This window comes from Notamacropus eugenii, chromosome 3 (genome assembly GCF_028372415.1).
Source record: "Notamacropus eugenii isolate mMacEug1 chromosome 3, mMacEug1.pri_v2, whole genome shotgun sequence".
Classification (NCBI taxonomy): domain Eukaryota; kingdom Metazoa; phylum Chordata; class Mammalia; order Diprotodontia; family Macropodidae; genus Notamacropus; species Notamacropus eugenii.
The window spans coordinates 277570327-277594533 of NC_092874.1; the positions used below are offsets into that span (position 1 = coordinate 277570327).

The 24207-nt window shown below is 39.6% G+C and overlaps 1 protein-coding gene across 2 annotated transcripts in view; it reads right to left on the reverse strand.

Moving 5' to 3' along the window:
* NR2C1 (nuclear receptor subfamily 2 group C member 1) overlaps positions 1–24207 on the reverse strand; it is a 94940-nt gene that overhangs the window by 62114 nt on the left and 8619 nt on the right. For both annotated transcript variants that reach the window (XM_072655609.1, XM_072655610.1), the window contains exon 2: positions 3879–3954. In XM_072655609.1, coding sequence (XP_072511710.1) covers positions 3879–3932 — 54 coding nt within the window. In that variant the 5' untranslated portion in view covers positions 3933–3954. The remainder of the gene's footprint in view (positions 1–3878; positions 3955–24207) is intronic.

Consider the following 24207-nt stretch of genomic DNA (forward strand, 5'->3'; position numbering starts at 1 on the left):
GACCAGTTCAGATAAGAGTGAGGTTTAAGTGTCAGTAACTCTCCCATCAGCCTTTCTTCCTTGTTTGTACTACTTCTGCACTTAGATTATGATAAATAATTTCCTCTATCCTTCTTTCCCACTCCACTCCACCATATCCCAAACAGTGTATTCCTCTTGTCACTGATTTTCATTCTTTCCTTAAGATCCTCAAGACAGAACCATCCCTAGGCCTGGTCTAATTGGACTTTCTCTGTAAACCCTGATGATGATAGGTTCAGAGGGAATACATGTATCAACTCTCCACATCTGGACGTCAAGCAGTTTATTCCGGTTTAGTCCTTTGTCATTGTTCATTCATGTTTATCTTTTTATTTTCTCTTCGCTCCTCTGTTTCTCTGCAGCTCTGGTCTTTTTAGCAGGAAAGCTTGGAAGACTTCTTTCATTAAAGGTCCACTTTCTCCCCCAAAGCATTTGAGAGAGTTTTTCTGGGTAAGTTACTCTTGGCTATAAGCTCTGATCTTCTGATTTATGGAATATTATATTCAAAATTCTCTTATCTTTTACAGTGATGTCTGCTAAATTATGTGTGATCCTGACTGTGCTTTCTTCTTACTTTAATTCTTTCTTTCTAGCTGCTTGCAGCATTTTTTCCTTTGGTCTGGAAGCTCTGCATTTTGGTCTTAAAATTCCTGGGAGTTTTCATTTGGGGTTTCTTTCAGGAGGTGACCAATAGATTCTTTCAGTTTCCACTTTGCCCTCTGGTTCTAAGTAAGAGATCTAGATAGTAGTCCTTTATGATTTCTTGAAACAGGGTGCCTAGGCCCTTTCTTTGGATATGGTGTTCCAATAGTCCAATGATTCAAAATTTTTTTCTCATCAATCTGTTCTCCAGATCAGTTGTTTTTGTTATAAGGTACCTTACATTTTCCTCTTTTTTTTATCAGCCCTTTGACTTTGTTTTAAATATTTATTGTTGCCTCATGAAGTCATTATTTGGTCCACTGTAATTTTCAGGGTATTTATTGCTTGGGCAGTTTTGCCTTTTTTGTGCCACACAATTGATTCCTTCTCCAATTCTTTCTTCCCTGCCTCTCATTTCTCTTCCAGCTTTTTACTCGTGTTCTCATTTCATTGACAAATGCTCCAAGGCTCTGTTTTTCTCTGAGGTTTGCTTGTAGGCATTTTGGAGTCATTCTCTTCTTTTGCATTTCTGTCTGCTTTGAGCATCTCTGCCACCAAACTAGCTCATCATGGTGGGGTTCCTTTTCCATTTTCCCATTCTTCTACCCTACTTCCTGACTTTGGATTTGATGATAGGGATTGGACTTTGCCACAATTCTGGAGGGAATGTGGGCTGGTCTTGTTGCTACTTTCTTGGTGTAATAAATGTTTATTATTCTAAGATCTCAAGAACAGGCTAGAGACCTATAAGCTTCAGAGCTCCCAAAGTAATCTACCTGATCGAGGGCAAAGTCTGATTGCCAAATGCTCTGATCTGAACTCTCTAAATCTTGACCTGGGTTTGAGTCCGTTCAAGAGCAGATGATACAGGACTCCAACCGAATAGCCATCTGAAAACTGTTCGTTCAGAGCAGCAGAACTGGAGGTCCCCATTTGGTCTAGGATTCCTGACTTGGTCACTTCTCTGAAGGCTAGGCTAGATGCAAGAAATGAACCCTTGCTCTGCACCTGGGGTCTGAGCCATAATGCTGCTGCTGGTTTCTGAATTTCTTCTTTTCTGAATACAGTCCCAGGGCCTCCTTGCCTATGAATGCCACTCTCCTGAATAAGCCCCCTTCTCAGACTGCTCAGGATCTGTGGCCCAGAACTGGGTGGTGGGCAACAAAGCTACTCACAGGCATCTGTCTCTGTCATGGTACCTGCTTTAGATCTGATGGAAACCTGGTAGGGTCTGAGACACCCTCTTACTCTGGTGTGGAGCCTCTCCCTGGGAGCTAAGCACCCTGCACTGCATGCTCCTGCCCCAACCCTATCTCCAATATCTAGAGACCTCCCTGGGCCAAGCTGGGCTGGACAAAGGACTCACTGTGGCTTTTCTGGGATTTTCCCATCAGAATCAAATCTGGTATATTTTCTAGATCTGTTCAGAGGAGTTTGTGGAGGGGAGCTCACAGCTTCCTATCATTACACAATCCTGACTACCTCCCTGTTAAAATGTCTTTAATGGAAACATGCTTTGGGGAAAAATGTGAATCGTATACAATTTTTGTTCTTTAATTTCTGGAGGTTGGGGGGAAGAGTACGATTTTTAACTTTAAGGTTCAGAAAAGTGGTAAGTTTCTGAGTGAATTCTTGTCATAGTTTTCAGGTACTCTTGGATTAATCTCTCCATCCAGACAACGAGTTGTGACAACACTGAACTAGTCAGGCCCCCTAAGGGGGAGTTAGAAGGCAACACATGCCTAGCAAATCAATCCCCTCCTCTATCAACCCTCAGATCTCAGTGAAGATAGTCCAAGACCTGGAGCCTAAGAGTCCTAGGAACAGCCAAGCTTCCAGGCCCTTGCCTTCAGGTAACGTCCTGGGAAGCAGTCTCTGTGCAGATGAAGCCAGGAAGCTGCTCCTGCCAAAGTCACTGGAGCCCCAGAGAGGAAAGTTCTTCCTCCTGAAGTTCTCAGAACAGTCAGAGAGTTTAATATCAAAAAGTGAGAGAATTCTATCAGTGGAAATGGCAGTAAAAAAGAGGCATCACCATCTGCTTTGCCACTGTACTCTAGGAACCATGGGGAATTTCCATATGCCTTGTAGGTAAAATCTTCCGTGAGTTATCTCCCATTAGATATGAGCTCCTGAAGAGTAAGAACCAGCTAGTTTTTCTATTTGTGTACGCAGGGCTTAGCACAGCACTTGGCACATCAGAAGCACCTATTAAATGCTTTATTCATTCATTCATATGTTAAAGAGGGCACTTGTTTTTTTTAAAGGGCAAGAAAATACTTTTTGGTCCCAGAAAAGAAATAATGAAACCTACTTCCTCTTTCAGCGTAGAAACATGGTAGACGTTCCTACCAGATAATGAAGACAGTATATATTGTCACATATGGTTCCTGTTTCAAGTATTTTTACTTGTTTTCCTTTGTCACTTTTCTTTGTTTATATAAAGACAAAAGATATCCGTGACTTTTTTTTTTTTACAAAAGCAAGTTTTACTGATGCTTTTTGTTTGTACTTCAATCAGTTCTAGATATACCCAAACCCACCCTCTATATCCCCAGCAAGAAGCAATCAGAGGAGCAACAGCACCTATGACAACACACACAGGATTCTGCCCTGAAATTCTAGGTGCAGTCCTCTCCACCCAAAGAATTCAAGTTGAAAGGCAGAAAAATCTGTTAGGGATCTCCTGTGTGCCTGGCACTGTGCTAAGTGCTTTATATATATTACCTCATTTGATCCTCAAAACAACCCTGAGAAGTAGGAGCTATTATTATCCTACTTTTACAGTTGAGGAAACTGAGGCAGATAGCGGTTAAGTGACCAGCCCAGGGTCACACCATCAGTAAGTATTTGAGGCCAGATCTGAACTAAGGTCTTCCTGACTCAAGGTCCAATGCTCTACTCATCATGTAACGAGCTGCCACACTAAAAATCACCCTAACGCAGACGTGGTGTTCCACAAATCTTGTAAAAAAATTTAATTAACATGTATAGATTTGGCTGAAAATCACAAGGGGAAGACAGATGGCATGGTCTAGATTAAATCTTCCTTTCACTGTTTTTCCTGTCCTTGCGGTGGGATTAGTTGATCTCAAACCATTCCAAAGACCACACTTCTTTTCTTTCCTTTTAACTAAATTAAGCTAAACTGATAATATTTTCCAGCAGTAACATAAATATGCACTGATATGTTCATCTTCAATATAAAATAAACATACCTCTCCCATCTGCTGCTCAATAATCTGATGAGCAAGTTCTTCTATAGTTGCCATGATCTTAAGTTGCCAGAACGTCCTGCCAAAAAAGGAAAAGCCTTTTAAGAAATGTCTGTGAGGCAATCAGACTTGGCTGAAACCCCATGAACTTTACACACTTCAGAGGGGAGGCATATACAAGAGCATATGTGGAGAAAAAAGTTCAGATGAGGTCAGATAAGGTATTCACAGTTCAACTTAAGGATTATCCTATATACACAAAGATGGATTTCTACAAGTTTAAAATAAAGTATAAGAACTAGATGCTTCTTTATGGTACTCATCTAAGAGAAAAATTAAATCTTATTTAATATATTTAGTTTGCACAAATAAGTTTCTTCATTGACAACTTGTGAATAGGAATCGCTAATATTTTGTGAATAAAATCAATCAATTTATTAAATGCCTATGTGTCAGGCACTATGCTAGGTGCTCAAGATAATAAGACAAAAATGAAGTAGTCCTTGTCTTCAGGGACTTAGATTTCACATATAGATAAGAGAAAATAAAAAATAAATACAAGGTAATGGGGGAAATGGAGTAGGCCATCAACATAAAATAGAAGTCATCCTTTTTTACTTAACAAGTATGACATATAGTTCTACCACAGACATCCTCCTAGATCAGGGGTTCTTAACCTGGGGGTCCGTCTACTTGCTAATTTTTATATTTTGCCAAGTATTTCAACATAGTTGATCTCCTTTATGATCTTATGGATTTATTTTATTCATTTCAATACATTATTTGGAGAAGGGGTCTATCAGATTCACCAGGATGACAAAAAAGTCCATGACACCAGAAAGATTAAGAACTCTGGTCTTAGACATTCCATCACCACTTGTGATCCTCATCCCTTCCTTCAGATGTGTTTCTCTTTCTGACTCTGATTTCCTAATGGGAGCCAGTGTCATTTACCCAGGCCTCCAGAGCTGAAGGTGATTTGATCCCTCACTCCTTCACCCCTGCTGGACACCAAGGTCTGAGTTTACAATCTTTCTCACAGCTTTCTCCTCTCTGCCCTCACCACCTTCACCTTATACAAAAGCCTGCCTTCATCACTACCATCCTCAACTATTACACAAGTGTCTTAATAGCTCTTTCTTATTTCCCTATTCCTACCTCCACTCCAAGCCCAATCATTCTTCACCCCTCTGATAGACTTGTTTTCTTTATGTACAGATCTAATCATGTCATTCCTCTGAAATAATAATAATAATATTTTAAAAAACCATATTCCTTACTGCTTACAGAATAACATTCAAACTCAAATTCTGTGCCTGGAATTCAAGGTCCCCTAAAAGCTGGTGCCTCCCTATCTTTTCTATTTTATTTTATACCACACCTTCTACTTGCTCCATAGTGCAGCCAAACAGGATGAGTTGCCATGCCCTGTACTTTCAAATTGCTGTGTCCTCATGCTCTTCCCCATGGTACCATCCTACCACCTGTTGAATTCTAAACAATCCAATAAAGCCCAACTCAAAAGATACCCAAGTTAAGTAAGGAGACAGTATGAGGCCACCTTGACGAATTCAAGATGTGTCCCAGATGAACCTCATTAGTCCTGAAAGTACAGGTCAGTACAATTGCTGAGCCACTATCAGTGATATCTGAATGATCATGAACAACAGGAGAAATAACACTCTCCTGGACTTTTCCTGGAGAATGGCAAACATTCTAATAAAAAAAGAACAAATCAACACGTACCTCTCCAAAACCCACTCTTCTCCCTCGCTTTACTGTATCTATCTCTATCAAAAGTCATCACCATTCTTTCTCTCTCCCACATTCACCATCTTGGGTGTACAACTTCTCACTCGCCCTTGCCCCAAATAGCCAATCAGTTTCCATGTCTTGCTGTTTCTATTTCAATAATATTTCTTGACACACAGCCACCATTTTAGTCCAGGGGGCTATATCTTCTCACTAAGAATGGCCATTAATTGGTCCCCCCGTCTAAAGACTCTCCCTACTCTAAATTATTCCACATAGTTGTCAAAATACTTTTCCTAAAGCCCAGATTTGGCCATGTCACATTCAATTCAATAAAGTCCAGGGGCTCTCTATTATCTCTAGGGTAAGAGGATGAAATATAAACTCCCTTCTTATAAAATCCTCTTTCTTCAAGATGCAACTCAAGTACCACCTTCTACAAAACCTTTTGGAAAAAAAAAAACAACCTTTTAAATTCTGAAACTAAATACAAAAAAAGAAAATTTCTCTACACGCAACAAAACACAAAAAGAAAATTCTATATGAAAATGCAAAGTTCCAGGTCATGCTGCTTGGTCTTTTATACTATATAATAAATTCTCTTTTACTTTCAAAACTTGCCTTTACTTTCATCTGAACTTCCTTCTATGCATTTTAAAAATGCTTTGATGGCTTTTTTTTGGCATCACAACTGTTAATTCTCCTTCCCATCCCCCCACCCCAATTAAAAACTGATTTTTTTAAAAGGGGGTTGAAAACCCTTCTAATATATAAGGATAATCAAGCAAAATGAATCCACACAGTAGTAATGTCCAAAAATGTATGTCTCTGCCCCCTGTGTCCATCAGCTCTCATCAGCAGGCTGGTAACATGCTTTGCCCATAGGTCCTCTGGAGACATGGTTGACCATTGCGCTGATCAGAGTTCTTAAGTCTTTCCAAGTTTCCTTACAACGCTGATGTTCCGTATAAAGGTTCTCCTTGCTCTGTTCATCTTCCTCTGTAGCAGTTCATGCTAGGATTCCCCGACATTCTCTCTCATCATTTCTTGCAGCACTATAATATTCTATTCCATTAATATACCATAACTGGTTCTGCCATTCCCTGCTGGCCTAGGGGGCCATCTAAGGCTTCCCCTCAGATTCTAGGTCTTTTTTCTCCCCAATCCTCTTTAATGTACCCTTCAGAATCAAGTTTATTTCACTTGTGACTCTTCATTTAACCTCTGACTGCCTCACTTCCCACAATCGTGAAGTGGCCCATATGCACATAATGTCTGTGGCCAGGTACTGGGCCAAGTGCTTCTCAAATAGTATCTAATCTGATCCTCACAACAATCCTGGCACGTCCATACTATTATAATAAATACTAGCTATCATTATGCATTAGGTATTATATTGTATAGTAATTTTTTGTATTATTAATTTGTATATTATTAATTTGCATATTAACAGTCCATGAGCTCCAATTAGGTCAGGGATTGAGTTTGAACACAGTAGGTGCTTGACAAATATTCAATGAACTGAAGAAGGATCCTTGTACTGAAGAGTCAGAGGCCTTGGCTCCAACTGAGTCCTGGGCTTATTATTAGCTTTATAACCTTAGTCAAGTTAAGTAAGTAACCTTTGGCATAATGTGGAATCCGTAATGGACCAAATAAATGTAAAGTGTCATGCTGAGTCTTGCTAGGTAGCATTTACCTTCCTTTCCCTATAGGATTCTTATGATTATCTGTTTCAGGTATTTTTTTTTTTGTCAAGAAAAGATAATCATCAGGGCAGTAATATCTGATGACAGAAATTATTGCTAACTTTTCTACTTAACCACACACTTTAAATGGCAATTCTGGAAAGAAGTTGATAACAGAATCTGATGCAAACAGTAATTATTAACTGCAAAGGGTAGAATTCATTACATGCAGATAAATGCAGATACATGCAGATAAGTGAAAAGGATAACACAATTAAGTTTTTGTAAAGGCAAAAGATAAATAGAAAAAACTGAAATATTACCAAGCATCCTAAATCTTAAGAATTATCAAATAGAAAAAAATAATTTTAATTAATTCAAATTAATCATAACTTAATAGTAGAAGTAGTTTTTTGAAACAGAGAAATGGGAAGCCATGCAAATCTGATGAAAAGATAAATAGTATAGATATCTTAATTAATGCAAATAGAATGATCATATTCATAACTATAAATTACATACAACAAAAAGTCAATTCTATTTAAAAAAAAACCATATGGTTCTAAAGGTTTAAGAGTCATTGTTTACAAAATACAAAATTTTCATGCTAAAATGAAGAGGTACTAGTGCTACAGAGTTTCATGAATCCTATTAGGAACCTGAAACTGGTAAAAACCCATCATAGCAAACCAATGTCACTTTAGCAATTGCACTGGTTTGGGGAGAGGGGGAGGAATGCTACCACTTGAGTTCAGGGGCCAACATGGCTAGCCTAGATCACTGCGATAATCTCCTATTGGGCCTCCTGGCCTCAAGTCTCTCCCTCCTTCAGTCCCTTCTTCCCAATGCTGCCAAAGGGTTTTCCCCTGAGTGCAGATCTGATCATGTCACTCCCCTACGTGAGAATCAAACAACTCCGATTTAGCTTTGAAAACTCTTCGCAATTTTGCCGTCAAAACTATCTTTCCATACTCAATGGCCAATTCTGAAATCCAACCAAGCTGGCCTTCTCTCCATTCCCTCCACAGGACACTCCATCTCTAGATGCCTTGCCTTTGCACTGGCTGGACCAAGTACATGGAATGCACATCACAGAATCTTCTCTTCCCTTGAGAAGCAGCTCAAGCAACACCTTCTACACAATGTTCTTTCTGATCTCCTCAACTGCTAGAGTCCTCCCTCCCTCCCAAACTGCCTTGTATTGGACTACTTTCAAATTATTTGCTTTATGTAATTATTCTGTATGTAACCAAGTCCTTGTTACCTCCTCCATCAAAATGTCTGCTCCTTGGAAATAAGAATTATTTCATTCATTGTACCTGTAAATCCCAAGACCCAGCACAGTACCTAGCATAGAGTAAACACTTCAGAAATACTTGTTGACTGATTTGAGGTGAAAATCACATTTCAAATCCCAACTCTGCCACTTACAGGGTATGAGCTTGTGTGGTAGGCTTATGAGACTAAATGAATTCTAATGTACCTTCTATATCTAGCACCATACGATTTCTAAAAACCCTGAGATACAACTTTTGGATGCTGTTATTTTGAACATTTTCCACAAAATACTAGTATAGTAGTCTCTGTCTTAGGAGATCATAGTCATAAGTAATTTGATTAGTTCCAATCTATCTTTTCCCCCCCAAATGTGAGAGAAATATAAAATGACTGAAATTGAAAAATTCAACTTATTGCCATTGCATCCTGGTCAGTTCAATGGTTTATTTATAGGCCTTTCAGTAAAAAATGGAAGGTAGTTATTGGGCTGCATAAATAGTAGCAATTTGCTAAATAAAACTGAAAACTGCTGAACAAATCCACATTGGAGGCACACTCAGAGAACTCTGCTCCACTTAAAAAACCAACAATAAAAATAAATCTTCCATTCAATTTTGAAAATTTTTACATTACATCATCACTTTACATCTTCCATCTAAATCTAATTTCCCCCTTAGGAGGATATAATCATTCTATCAGCTTGAAAGCATGAGATATTTCAAAAACTCATTCTCACGAAGACACGATTCTTAAGGGGTGACAAGCTCAAAAAAAATCTTTTATTTTTATTTAGTTGGGTTAAGATATGGAATTGGTATTACCTACAGTCACCTTTGTGTTTTTACTATAAACCCAGAGTAACTCAGATGTCTTAGTGCTAACAACAAAAATTTACCCCAATTGGCTAACTAATTTTTAAGGACAATGAGTCTTAATTCTTCCCTGAGGAGAAAATTATCCCAAATTATCAAAAACAGTTGGATCTGTATGGTGCCAATTAGAGAAATATAGGCTAAAGAGTAACCATCAAATATGACAGTTTGGAAGGCATGTGAGTTAAAGGCCTAATAGGTGTTCTCTACTGATGGAAATCCCAGGGAGGGGGGGATAGCGGCAGGAGATGCCAAGCCCAGAAGCACTATGGACAAGGGAAAAGGAGTCCTCAGGCATCTCCAAAGACAAAGAGCCATCAGGGAAGCATGAAACAATGGTAAAATAATAGGAGATTTCAGCATGAGGAGAAGAGTGCTTTACTGAGAGACCCTAGCAAGTGGATGGTAAGCAGAACTTACTTTCTATTTGACATTAAGGTCCAGGAATCAAACAGAGCTAAGGGAGTTTTTCCCTGTTATAGCTTGTCAAATCAGTCTGTATCCTTTCATGTTATAAATATTAATAAAAATTAAATAGTAGAAGTCTAAATTCATAAAGATTTAAAAATTCATGTATTTTTCTTCCTTATTTATATACTTTCCCTTTATCTGTGGTTAAAAAAAGTATTCTACAAAGGTCCCACTCTTTAAAACTCAATCTTTTACAGTGGTGAGTTACTTAGAGAACACTCTTTTCTTTGGGCTGAGAAAGCCACAGAAAAAAATTAATGTATTTTACATAAAACAAATGCAGTAAGGCAAACATATACTTGCTGGAAGCATTCAGTTCATATTAAAAATACAGACAACCCAATGAACCTAAGAAAGAAGTTCCACATTCCACCCCACCCCCCCCGCACCTTCCCTGGTCCTCAACCAGGATCCTCTTTAAAGCTCAGAGTTTATCTAGAGAACATAGGGACTAAAAGAGTGGTGCTGACTGATGGGTGTCACTGTACTCAGCAGGTTTGGGGAGGAAAGGACACCAGCAGTGAGTCCTTCATGTTCAAATTCTTCGACAGGAGGAGGAGGAAAGGTAAAAGATAGAGAAGGCAAGATATGAGAAAAAGGTGGGCAAGCATCATTAGCACATAATTTAATAGTGTACTTCCTTGTCATTCCCAGTTGAATTGAGAGTTTTTCCAGATCCCAAGATGTATTTAATTTTTCTAAGGGGATTCCTATGGATATGCTGTTCTGGGATCCTATTTTTCCCTTAAAGGAACTTTTCCAAAGTTTTAGTATCTAATTAGCTAAAATTTTACAAAGTTATTTTAGTATTTGTAAGAAAGTATGTTGCAACTTGGAAATTTAGCAGCCACAAATCTTGTCTCTAATTGGTGTCATGTAAGTTTGTAAGAGATGTTGCCCTTGCCCTATCTGCAACAAAAATTATCATAAAAAGGGAAAAAAACATACAAGGATAAAAATATTTATATCAACTCTTTTTGTGGTAGCAAAGAACTGGAAATTGAGGGGATGCCCATCAACTGGGGAACAGTTGAACAAGTTATGATATATGACTATGATAAAATGCTGTTGTGCTATAAGAAATGATGAGCAGGCAAATTTCAGAAGAATGTGCATGAACTGATGCTGACAACGATGTACACAGTAACAGCAACATTGTATAATGATCAACAATGATAGACTTAGCTCTTCTCAGCAACACAATGATCTTAGACAACTCCAAAAGACTTATTATGGAAAATGCCATCCATATCTAGAGAAAGAATTACGGAGTCTGGATGCAGATCAAAGAATACATTCTCACTTGTTTAAAATGTTGTTTTTTGTGGCTTTTCCCTTTTACTCCGTTTCTTCTTCCGCAACATGACTAATGGGGAAAGGTTTCCAGGATTGCACATGTATGACCTCTATCGGACTGCTTGCCATCTTGGGGAGAAGGGGTTGGGAGGAAGGGAAGGAGAAAACATCTGAAACTCAAAGCTTATAAAAAATAAGTTTTGAAAACCATCTTTACACGAAATTGGAAAAAATAAAATACTAGTTAAAAAAAAAAGAAAAGAAAAATAATGATGGGCCTATGAAAGAAAAAGAATTCCCCTAACTGCAACAGGGATTTGTCTAGACTGATACACACTATTACAAGATGGACAAACAGATGAACAAACGGAAACACTTCTGATGTCAAATGTTTATGCAAACTACGCAAAACTCACACAAAAATCAAGACAGACACAAAAACCCCTACTGGCAGAGTCTTCCTCCCTGCCTCCCACTGATGTCAGTGAGAACTAAGTCTGTGCTAGTTGAGGGATGTCTGGTATACACGAAGCACATAAGAAACACTGACTGACTGACCCAAAACTTCTCAGTTGAAGAGGAAGCTAAGTCAGCTGGTATTAGCATTGGGTTATCTTTGATGAGAGAGAAAAAGGTTTCAAAGGACAGCTGTAAAGAATGGCAGCCATGACCAAACAAGAGCTCTCTCTAAACTATCATCTCTATCAAGGGTACAATTTTCCCCAATCACCAGAACTTGAAGCCACAAGGGCTCACAATAGGCTGGCACCTGAGAGATCAACCTAATCCAAATCACATCTCAAGGGAGAGTTTCCTCTGTGATTTTTCTGACAAAAATGATCACCCAAACTGCAGATCTCCTGAGATGGTATATTTATCACACCTCCCTGGATAGCTCTAATAGTGGGACATTTTTCTTTTTTCTTTTCCTCATCTGTAGAATGGGGATAATACTACTCAGACTATCTGCTTCCCGGCATTTTTGTGAGGAAAGCACTTTGTAACTCCAGAACCCACATAGGAGTTACTATACAAACCTGAAATCTGTCATGCTACAGACAAGAAGAACAAGCTTAATTCATCTTCTACATAATGGTCCTCACTTGGAAAGGGCTTTAACGTCACATCTAAGCCAGCCTCCCCTCCTAGGGGAATCAAAACCACAGATGAAGGATTGATGTGCAATCAGCCTGACAAGGAACTCACAATTCCATGGAACACATTCCTCCAGCACTGGAGGGCTCAACTTCAATTTGATCTAACAAACAGTCATTAAGCACCTACTGTATGGTACAAGGAACCATGCTAGGGCTTAGGGACTTGAAGGCAAAAGTGGCAAAAGCAATCCCTCCCTTAGGGGAGGTGAAATTCTCTCAAACATGTACATAGCCTAGTAAATATAAAGTGAATTGACAAAGGAAAGTGTACTAACACTCAGTACAAAAATTTTCCTTTAGATGGTACCTGGAACATGAGATAAGCCTTGAAAGAAGTTAAGGATTCTAAAACGAGGTGAAGAGTGCATTCCAGGAATGGGAAGCAAGGTTCGCCATATTGCACCAAAATCTGCCTTCCTGAAACTTATGGACCTTTTGGACCTTGTTGCACCATCCCGTTTTTCAAAATGTATTGACTGATGCCTGTATTTTAGAACACTACAGTATCAATGATATATCATTACATTCCTGTATCACAATTTCTTGAGCAGTTCCCTGGCCAATAGGAACCATTTAATTTCTAGTATTTTTGCTGCCCCAGAAAATACTGATATATTTATATGCACACACACACACACACACACACACACACACACACACACACACACATTTGTATGTTTCCATGTATCTAGGTCTGCCTGGCACAGTGATACCTATAGTTGCCTTTATGATACATTTGAAATATCTGCTTAGTAACAATATTTCTAAGTCAAAAGGAGATGAAAAATAGTTACTTTTCCAGCACAATTCCAAATTATTCTCCAGAAAAGCTGGATTAATTCTTAACTCCAACAGCTGTACTGTCCCAGATTATAGCCCTTCAAATACTTTAAAAAAAAGCCATCTAGGGAGGAGCCAAGATGGCGGAGTAGAAAGAGACACATGTGCCAGCTCCAAACCCACAGCCCATAAAACACCTGTAAAGAAGAACTCCCAACAAATTCTGGAGCAGCAGAAGCCACAGAATAACGGAGTGGAGGACACTTCTGTTCCAGAGAGACCTGAAAACCTGACCCGAAAGGGCGGTCGCACACTGGACCCACACCCAGCCCTGCCTTGGCTGCGGCACTGAGAGGAGCAGATCCGAGCAGGTTTCAGGGATGGAATCTCCAGTGGCAGCACAGGTCCTTCCACCCACAGGCACCAAAGGTCAGCGAGAGCGTCTTTTTGGCTGGCCAAGAGGGGAGCGGGGTGTCCCCATGACTCAGGCCCCCTCGGGAGGCAGCAGCAGAGGCAGCAGCAGAAAGGGGCTCCCAAAGCAGGCAGGAGCTTGGATCCATTGTTGAGAAGGTCTCCACATAAACCCCCAGAGGAAACTGAGCCCCTAGTAGCAGCCCTGCCCCAACCTGAGCATCTGAACTTAATCTCACACTGAACTGCAGCCCCACCCCCACCGAAAGCCCTGAGGCTGGGAAGCAGCTTTGAATCTCAGCCCCCAAGCACTAGCTGGGTGGATCTGGAGTCGAGGTGGATGTGGAGAGGAAACTCAGAAGTCAAGTCACTGGCTGGGAAAATGCCCAGAAAAGGGAAAAAAAATAAGACCATAGAAGGTTACTTTCTTGGTGAACAGATATCTCCTCCCATCCTTTCTGATGAGGAAGAACAATGTTTACCATCAGGGAAAGACACAGAAGTCAAGGCTTCTGTATCCCACACATCCAAAATAAATATACCATGGGCTCAGGCCATGGAAGAGCTCAAAAAGGATTTTGAAAATCAAGTTAGAGAGGTGGAGGAAAAACTGGGAAGAGAAATGAGAGAGATGAAAGAAAAGCATGAAAAGCAGGGCAACACCTTGCTAAAGGAGACCCAAAAAAATGCTGAAGAAAATAACACCTTGAAAAATAGGCTAACTCAATTGGCAAAAGAGGTTCAAAAAGCCAATGAGGAGAAGAATGCATTAAAAAGCAGAATTAGCCAAATGGAAAAGGAGGGTCAAAAGCTCACTGAAGAAAATAGTTCTTTTAAAATTAGAATGGAACAGATGGAGGCTAATGACTTTATGAGAAACCAAGAAATCACAAAACAAAACTAAAAGAATGAAAAAATGGAAGACAATGTGAAATATCTCATTGGAAAAACAACTGACCTGGAGAATAGATCCAGGAGAGACAATTTAAAAATTAGGGGACTACCTGAAAGCCATGATGAAAAAAAGAGCTTAGACATCATCTTTCATGAAATTATCAAGGAAAACTGCCCTGAGATTCTAGAACCAGAGGGCAAAATAAGTATTCAAGGAATCCACAGATCACCTCCTGAAAGAGATCCAAAAAGAGAAACTCCTAGGAACATTGTGGCCGAATTCCAGAGCTCCCTGGTCAAGGAGAAAATATTGCAAGCAGCTAGAAAGAAACAATTCAAGTATTGTGGAAATACAATCAGGATAACACAAGATCTAGCAGCTTCTACATTAAGGGATAGAAGGGTGTGTAATATGATATTCCAGAAGTCAAAGGAACTAGGACTAAAACCAAGAATCACCTACCCAGCAAAACTGAGTATAATACTTCAGGGGAAAAAATGGTCTTTCAATGATACAGAGGACTTTCAAGCATTCTTGATGAAAAGACCAGAGTTGAAAGGAAAATTTGACTTTCAAACACAAGAATGAAGAGAAGCATGAAAAGGTAAACAGCAAAGAGAAGTCATAAGGGACTTATTAAAGTTGAACTGTTTACATTCCTACATGGAAAGACAATATTTGTAACTCTTGAAACTTTTCAGTATCTGGGTAGTGGGTGGGATTACACACACACACACACACACACACACACACACACAGAGAGCACAGAGTGAATTGAATAGGATGGGATCATATCTTAAAAAAATGAAATTAAGCAGTGAGAGAGAAATATACTGGGAGGAGAAAGGGGAAAATGGAATGGGGCAAATTATCTCTCATAAAAGAGGCAAGCAAAAGACTTTTTAGTGGAGGGAAAAAGAGGTGAGGTGAGGGAAAAACATGAAGCTTACTCTCATCACATTCGACTAAAGGAAGGAATAAAATGCACACTCATTTTGGTATGAAAACCTATCTTACAATACAGGAAAGTGGGGGAGAAGGGGATCAGCAGGGTGGGGGGGATGATGGAAGGGAGGGCAATGGGAGGATGGAGCAATTTGAAGTCAACACTCTTGGGGAGGGACAGGATCAAAAGAAAGAATAGAGGAAATGGGGGGCAGGATAGGATGGAGGGAAATATAGTTAGTCTTATATAAACACGACTATTATGGAAGCCATTTGCAAAACTATACAGATATGGCCTATATTGAATTGCTTGCCTTCCCAAAGGGAATGAGTGGGGAGGGAGGGATGAAGAGAAGTTGGAACTCAAAGTCTTAGGAACAACTGTCGAGTACTGTTCTTGCTACTAGGAAATAAGAAACACAGGTAATGGGGTATCGAAAGTTATCTGGCCCTACAGGATAAAAGAGAAGATGGGGACAAGGGAAGGGAGGGATGATAGAAGAGAGGGCAGATTGGTGATAGGGGCAATTAGAATGCTTGGTGTTTTGGGGTGGGGGGAGGGGAGAAATGGGGAGAAAATTTGGAACCCCAAATTTTATGAAAATGAATGTTAAAAGTTAAATAAATAAATTAAAAAAATATATAGTTCCATTCAACAAGCATCCCTTAAGTTCTTACTATGTGCACGGGAAACTGAGTTGGAAAGATAGAAATGAAAATACTGAACAAAACACTTTAAAATGCACTTTAAAAAAGAAAATTAGGCTAGGTTGTAATTGATTAGAATGTGTGAGGTTTTGGAGAAAATGAATAGTTAGAATTCATTGTATTATGAATTTCAGACTATAGATGTCACATGTGTAGGAGAAAATTTCCCCATATGGATCTACTGGCCCAGCACTAGACAAAATTGTAAAGTTGTCAAAGTTTGTTTTTGTTTCTTTTTTTATCTACTCTGAATGATCCCTTCCCTTCCTCCTTCCTCCAGCATAAACCTATAGTATTTTTAAATAGTCTATTCTTAAATAGTCCTACTGTCTCTTTCTTCTGTGCAGACATCAAATTAAAAGAAATTAGCTATTTAAAAAAAAAAAAGCCATCTATTGTGGCCCACCAATAGCCAAACTTTTCAAGTGTCTGTCAAGTAAGCAAGGCATCTCTACAAAGCTAGGAGATCAGGGCAATTTTGGAAAGTTGGTAGAAAAATACCTTCTAGAAGCATTATTGGGGAGAAGGCACTCCCTGGGGAGCATGGAATGGACAACAGCTAGCAATGGTGAGGTGCTAGGCTTTAAGCCTTCTGCTTCCTTAATTCAAGTGATCTCAGTTTCCAAAAGCATTCTCATATACATATTCCAAAATACAATATTTTGACAACTTCAGAGGCAGCAGTCTGCTATGAAATTCAAATTATTTATCTTCTCTCTAAAACTTACAACCCTAATTTGGAGTAGGCCTTGTCCCCCATATATCAGATCACAGAACTCTAGCAATTTTTCCTTTGAAAGGTTTCCTCCCGTCTAACCCTAACTCAGTATCTGCATTGTAAACACTAATCTTGACCCTAAGTCAATCAGTATTTACTGACTGGTCACAGTGGTCAGTAACATTTCCTCTACTTCTCTGGCAAAAAAGCCTTCCACTGCTGGAATGCTAATTGTTCACCCTGGGTGAAAACCTTTGATTCCTATCCTGTAGGACTTGCAGAGGTTTCCTTGCTAGTGGTTTAGAACTTCTTTTCACAAATTCCACCCATTATTTTCTTCCCTATTCTTTAATAATATATCTATTCATATAATAGCAAATATTATTTCTATCATAAACTGTTAAAACCTTAAACACTTCAATTCAACAACAAATTTAATCAAGGGTTGTTAACTGCCAACTAGATGCAAGGCACTGAGTTAAAGGCTGGGGATACAAAGGTGAAGGGTCTCTGTCCTTGGTGGGTTTATAATAAAATGGGGGAAATAAGATATGCACAAACTTGTGTAGTACAAAACAGACTAAGTTCATAAGTTTAGTCTAGGCAAAGTGCTAGGAAAATGGGAACAGTGTCAGCAAAGGTAAACAGATGAGAAAGGGCAGGACAAGAAGGGACTGGTGACTAATCCCCTTCAGCTGGAACACTGCATCTGATGGGAAGTAATGTGGCTAGGTGGCTCAGCGGAGAGAGTGCTAGGCCTGGTGTCAGGAAGACTTGAGTTCAAATCCAGTCTTAGACACTAAGTAGCTGTGTGATTGACCCTGGGCAAGTCGTTTAACTCTGTTTGCCTCAGTTTCCTCATCTGTAAAGTGAGAAGAAGGAATGGCAAAGCACTTCAGTATCTTTGCCAAGAAAACCCCAAATGGGTCACAAAATGTCAGACATTACTGAAAATGAAATAAGAGTGAAAGCCAGAAAATAATGTTGAACCTGGGTTGTCATTCAAGGCTCCTCACAAGGAGTTTTAATTTTATTTAATAGTGAATGGGAAAGCCACAATGACTTCTGAGTAAGAGAGTCCATCAAACTACAGGTTTGGAAAATGACTAAGATGGTAATAGTGTAAATGATAAATTAGAAAAGGGTAAGACTTGGAGGACAGAATATCATTTAGGAGACTATTATACTGAAAATGGCACCTACTGAATTAATAACACAAAATGAACCTAAACCAAATGTGTATTTACAAGGCCCACAAACACAGAAAAATAGCAAAACTCTCTATAAGGAAGGAAATTAGATCTTTGGAATCCAACAACCAGACAAATTTTTATACCAGGTCCATAAGTCACTTTCAGGTTTCTGAAGATGTTACCGAAAAATCTATTTTATTATTGAAATACCATATTGTCTTACAAGTTACACTCAGTTATACAATTTCCTCTATTGACACTCATTGCTGAAAAGTGAAAATCAGCAGACGCGTGATACAAGAAATGGTCCCTATAAAGGCACAGAAACTTAACAAAGATCTTCCAAACCAGTAACATGAGAGGATTCCAGAGGCTGGAGGGTTGCTTTTCCAGGATGTGGTAGAGAACGGAAACATGTTTCAGGTAAAGGGGAGAATCCCTTAGTTGAATTTAATTAAACATTTAAGTGCTTAATATGTGCTAGACCTGGATATGTGTCAGGGCATAAAGGCAAAAATGAACCAGTCCCTGCCTTTAGGGGAAATTCTGCTGGGAGAATACAAACTTGTTTAATGAAAGTTAAGGGGCAAGGGAGAGAAAGGTCAGGAGAACACAAGCTATTTCCTAGGGGAAACAATTTTATTTTTGCCTTTGCAAACCCCCGAACCTAACACGGTGTCTGGCACCTAGTAGGTGCTTAATAATTACTTGCTGAATAAATTAATAAACTCAACATGAATGCAAGGTGGTGACCAATGGAATGGTGAATTCAAGAACAGGAAATAAACAGTTCAGTGTGGTTGAAAAGATGACTGATAGTGGACGGAAAGTGGGGTGGGAGCCACAGAGGGGAGAGAGAAGAGGTTAGATTAAATCAGGAACCACGAAGGTTTCTGAACAAGGAGTGACAAGGTCAGTCTTGCACCGTGGTTATTCTGGAAGCTATGCAAAAGGAGACAAGAGTTGGAGAAGCACTGAAGGCGGATGGTGGTGAATGGAGAAGGGCACTGATGCCAGAGATGCTGTGGGGACAGCTGACAATTAAGTGGATACCTCGTCCTTTGGGCATAGATGAAAAACAGATGGCAATCTGTTTTCTTTGATGTCATTTCCACTGATGAAACCATGTCCATTCTGACTTTGGCATGCAGGGCAGTGCCAAAGACTTTGGTGAGGAGTCTGAAGTAATTGTAGCAGAAATGGATGCCCAGCTGAGTGTTCACAAGGTTATTCCCTTGGACAATAGCTGCAGGGCCTGGTGGGGAGCAAAGGGTGGGTGCCATCATCATGGTTTGAGGGCCTGGCCATCAGTAGCACTTGGCTGGTTGGTGGTGCTGGTAGCAGGAATGGTGGACCCCTTCTCCACAAAGGGTGACTTCAGGGGTCAGGCAGGAACAAGAGCCAATGAATGGAATGATCTCTATGTTATCTTCTGGATCTAAATATATGACCCCATGATTAATAATACAGGGTTCATTAGTAATTAGGTTAATTGCAATTAAATGTTTCCCACACAGTCTTCAATGGGAATTTTTCTTCTCTAAAAGGTGGATTCTACCCTGCCATGAAGACACACTCAGAGACAAATAAACAAGAACCTAAGTTTGGTGGGATAGAGCAAAGTCCTCTGGGAAAGATCTGTAGCAGATCAGCAATAAAAGACAGGAGTCAGAAGCAGTTAACTGTTTTCTTTAAGAAAAGGTAATGCTTTTCACCAAACTGGTGGCTAAAAGCATTTTTCTGCCATTCCATCATATGAAGCCATTTGTGCCTCCACATCGTTGCTCCGGCACTAGAAGTACTGTTTTGCAAATTCAAGAGTCACAAGTTCTTGTCTCCCTCCTCTCTCCTTCATTCCCATATGCCACTGAAATTATTTTTCTGAACTCATGGCTGATTATGTCACCTCTCCTCTCCCCCACACTCCCTTCATAAACTCCAGCAGTTTCCTATCACCTCCAGGAGCAAATCTGAAATGTTCTGTTTGACATTCGAAGTCCTTCATAACCAGTCTTCTTACACCTTATTCTCCAACACATACTCTCTGATCCAGTGACAGCGATCCTTTGGCTGTTCCATGAACAACACCCTCCATGTCTCAGCTGTGAGTATTGTCTCTGGCTGAAAGGCTCTCCTTCCTCCACTCATCTACTGACCTCCCTGGCTTCCAAAATAAAACCTCGTCTTCTACAGGAAGCCTTCCCCACTCCTTCTTAATTCCAGTGCTTCTTTTCTTTTCATTTTATTTCCTATCTATCCAGTACATAGCTCACTTTGTATATATTTGTTTGCACCTTGTCTCCCCCTTAGATTGTAATGTCCTTTAGGCTGATACTGAGTTTTGCCTCTTTTGTATCTCCAGTGTCTGACATAGACTAGCTGCTTAATAAATGTTTACTGACTGACTGATGGAAATGTAATCAGTTTTGAAGTCTTACATTCAATAAAGCCTGCTTAATTACACTGGTATCTTTCACTACCCATTTTGTACCAGTCTCATAGTATCAAGGAGTTAGGGGGCACAGTGGACAGGAAGACATGTGTTCAAACATGGCTTAAGGCACTTATTAGCTGTGCCCTTAGAGGAAGGCTACCAACCCACTGCCTGTCTCAGTTTCCTCAACTATAAACTGGGGATAACTAATAGCACCTACAGCTACCATGAGGTTCAAATGGGATAATAGATATAACTGATTTATAATACATATCAATGGTTTCACAATGTAACTGTTCAGTCATTCAGTCACATCCGAAGCTTCGTGACTCTGTGAGCCATACTGACTGTGGGGTTTTTTTGGCAAAGATGCTGGTTTGCCATTTCCTTCTTCAGTGGATTAAGGCAGAGGTTAAGTGACTTGCCCAGGGTCACATAGCTAGTAAGTGTCTGAGGCCAAATTTGAACTCAAGTCTTTCTGACTTCATGCCCAGTGCTTTAAGCCACATAGCTGTCTCCTGCGCAAAGAGAGAGGTAAAATGATTTGCCCAAGGTCACACATCTAGTAAATGTCTGAAGCCTACCACATAGTGGGCACCATATAAATGCCCATTTTCTCCCTTCTCCCAACTCTTACAACAAGCCTATCAACCAGTATTTTTGTTTCCATTATCTCTTCCAATTTATCCTTGACATGGCTGTCAAATGTACTTTCCTAAAACACCTATCTGACTATATCACTCTCCTGCTCAAAAATCTCTGCTGGATTCCTACTGCATCTAAGATCAGTCAACCAAAAGGCACTTAGCATACATTCCCAGTTCGAGGCACTAGAAATGTAAAGAGTATCTCTCCTCAAGGAACTGACCTTTCATCAGGGTACACATAAGAATACACAGATTATACTCAAGGGAGCAGCCAATAGCACACAGGTGGGAATGAAGAAAGGCCTCATGTTGGAGATATTTGACATTATAAAGACTGACAACTCTGAAAGCTTTTACAACTGATCGATGCAAATAAAGCACCATTCCAGAGATCTGGACAGGAGGGACATGCAGCCAGAAAGGACATGGACTTAAAAAATGTAGAAGAGACAGACTTTTTTGAAAATGGCCACTGTGAGATTATTTTTTCTTTGCTATATATAATTTTTCTGAACTTTCTTTTTTTAAAAAAAAATTGTTCACCTGAAGGAGGGAAAGTAAATAAATGCTTGGCATTTGGAAGAAAAAATAATTTTGAAAAATAATTGTTTAAAGGAGGAAGTGTTTGTGCTAAGGGATCTGAAGAGGCAGAAGTAAAGGCTGGTAAGTAGAAAGGCATGGAGATGGAAGATGGAATGTCCCAGATGAGGGACAGCAAGAAGACAAGCACAGTAAAAGTGTGATGGACTGGGGAGACATGAACTCTGCCACTTGCCAAATCTGTAACCTTCGTCACATCACCGGAACTCTCTGAGCCTCAGTTTCCTCCCCTGTAAAAGGAGGCAGTTGAATTAGATAGCCTCTAAGATCCTATCCAATATTCCTAGGACCTTCTGAATTTTGTCTCTGATGCTAGGATAGTAAACTGCTGAGAAGTTAAGTGGGCAGGAGACTTGTCATGGTCACACTTGGGCTTTGGGAAAATCACTTTGGCAGCTATGTGGAAGATTTATTAGGGAGGAGAAAGTTGAGATTAGAAGCCTAAGGAGAAAACTATGGTGGTAGTCCCGGCAAGAGGGGATGAGGAACTAGACTGTTGGACCTGAGTGGAGTAAAGGAACACATGCAAAAATATGTGAAGGTGCAACTGGCAAGACTTGTCAACTTGGGTATATTAGTCTAGGGAGGTCAAGGAGTTGAAACTGAGAACATTGGTGACCACAAGGAAGACCTGCACCTCAAAGGAAATGAAAAGAGGTGGGTTTGAGGGAGAAAGATGAATTCCATTTTGGACAGCCTTTCTTCATCTGGGTATACTTTTGCCCTGACTTTCCCTTATGCCTGGAATTTGCTCTCCTTATCTCAACTTCAGAAGTCCTCTATTCATTTTAAGACACATGTTCAGCACCATCTTCTGCATAAAGCTTTTCTTAATAGTCCTTCCTCCTGCCCCCCCACCTTGCATTTTACTACTTTGCATATATTTGTATTTATTCGCTTTATATTTATCCTGTACATACATCTTATCTCACATAAGAATGTAAGCCCTTTGACTGTTTTATTCTTTATACTTGTATCCTCAATTGCCTCCCACAGACACTCAACTCTCATTTTGTCGGTGTTCTCTCAAAAAGAAATCTTTTTTAAATGTTATTTTATTAATTTTTGACATTCTTTTTTTATTTTATCTTATTTTATTTTAATATATTTATTTTATATCTACCCTCCCTCCAGCCCCTCCTCCAACCACTGAGAAGGCAAACAATAAGATACCCATTATAAACGTGAAGTCATGCAAAACATATTTCTATTTTAGCTATGTTGCCAAAATACAAAAGAAAAGGTAGGAAAAATAAAGTGAAAAACCATTTGCTTGGATCTGTACTCAGAGTGCATCAGTTTTCTCTCTGGAGGTGGAAAGCACTTTCATCACAAGTCCTTTGGATCACTGTATTGATCAGAATGCTAAGTCTTTCCCAGATGATCATGGCTACAACACTGCTGCTGCTGTGCACAAGGTTCTGCTTCTGCTCACTTCACTTTGCATCAGTTCGTATGTCTTCCCAGGGAAAAGAAAAAGAACAAACTTTAGACTGAGGATAATGGAGCAAAAATGGCTAAAAGGGAGTTGAAACCCAATTGTGTTGAAGAGATGATATTATCTATGTTGGATTGTTAAAAAATAAGCTAAAAAACCAAAATTTTGGCTGGCTTTTTATTGTGGCTCTGCACAATATGGCTCTTCCCTACCTTTCTATTCTCATTGCTATTACGCTCCCCTACATGCATTTTGCTCTAATCCAAACTGCCTCTTCCCCGTTCACTACATTCCATCTCTCCTTTCTCTTCCATGCTTGGGGCTTACTCCTTTCTTACCTCCACCAGGTAATTCCTTGCTTTTTTCCCTAGTGGAGTTCTTGCTTCCAATGGCTCTTGTCAACCCTTACACAAAGGCCTTTCCTAATTCCTATCAACCCTTCCCCCATCCCTGGCTTGATATTAGATAACTCTATGTTACTTTCTCTGCCTGTGTAGTAACCTCCCCATGAAATCTAAGCTCCTTTAGGGGAAAGACTTTCATTTATGTCTTCATATACCTGAAGTCCAACACAGTTCTTTAAACACAGTGGACATGTAGTATTTGTTGAATTTGTTGTAGCTTTGCAATCTGGCTTCCAATCCCACTACTCTGCTGAGACTACTGCTCTCACTCCTTCATTCTCCTATCTCTGCATTCTTAACATTTTCTTAAACAGTGAATAAAATGTCCATATTCACCCAGGGGATCTTCTTGCTAGGCACAGACCCCAAGGAGGTCAAAGATAGTTAAGAAAGGTCCCATATGCCTCAAAATATTTATAGTAGCCCCGAACTGGAAACTAAGTAGATGGAAACAAATCATGGTACATGCATGAAACAAGCCCTAGTAAATGAATATTAAGAATCAGAAATGAATAAAGTGATACAAAGTTAAGAAAGAAAAACCAAGAAAACAATATATACAAAATAAAATACACAACAACGTAAATGGAAAGAAAATAACTAAATTCAACGTTCTGGGGTTTTGTTTTGTTTGTTTTTTTTTAA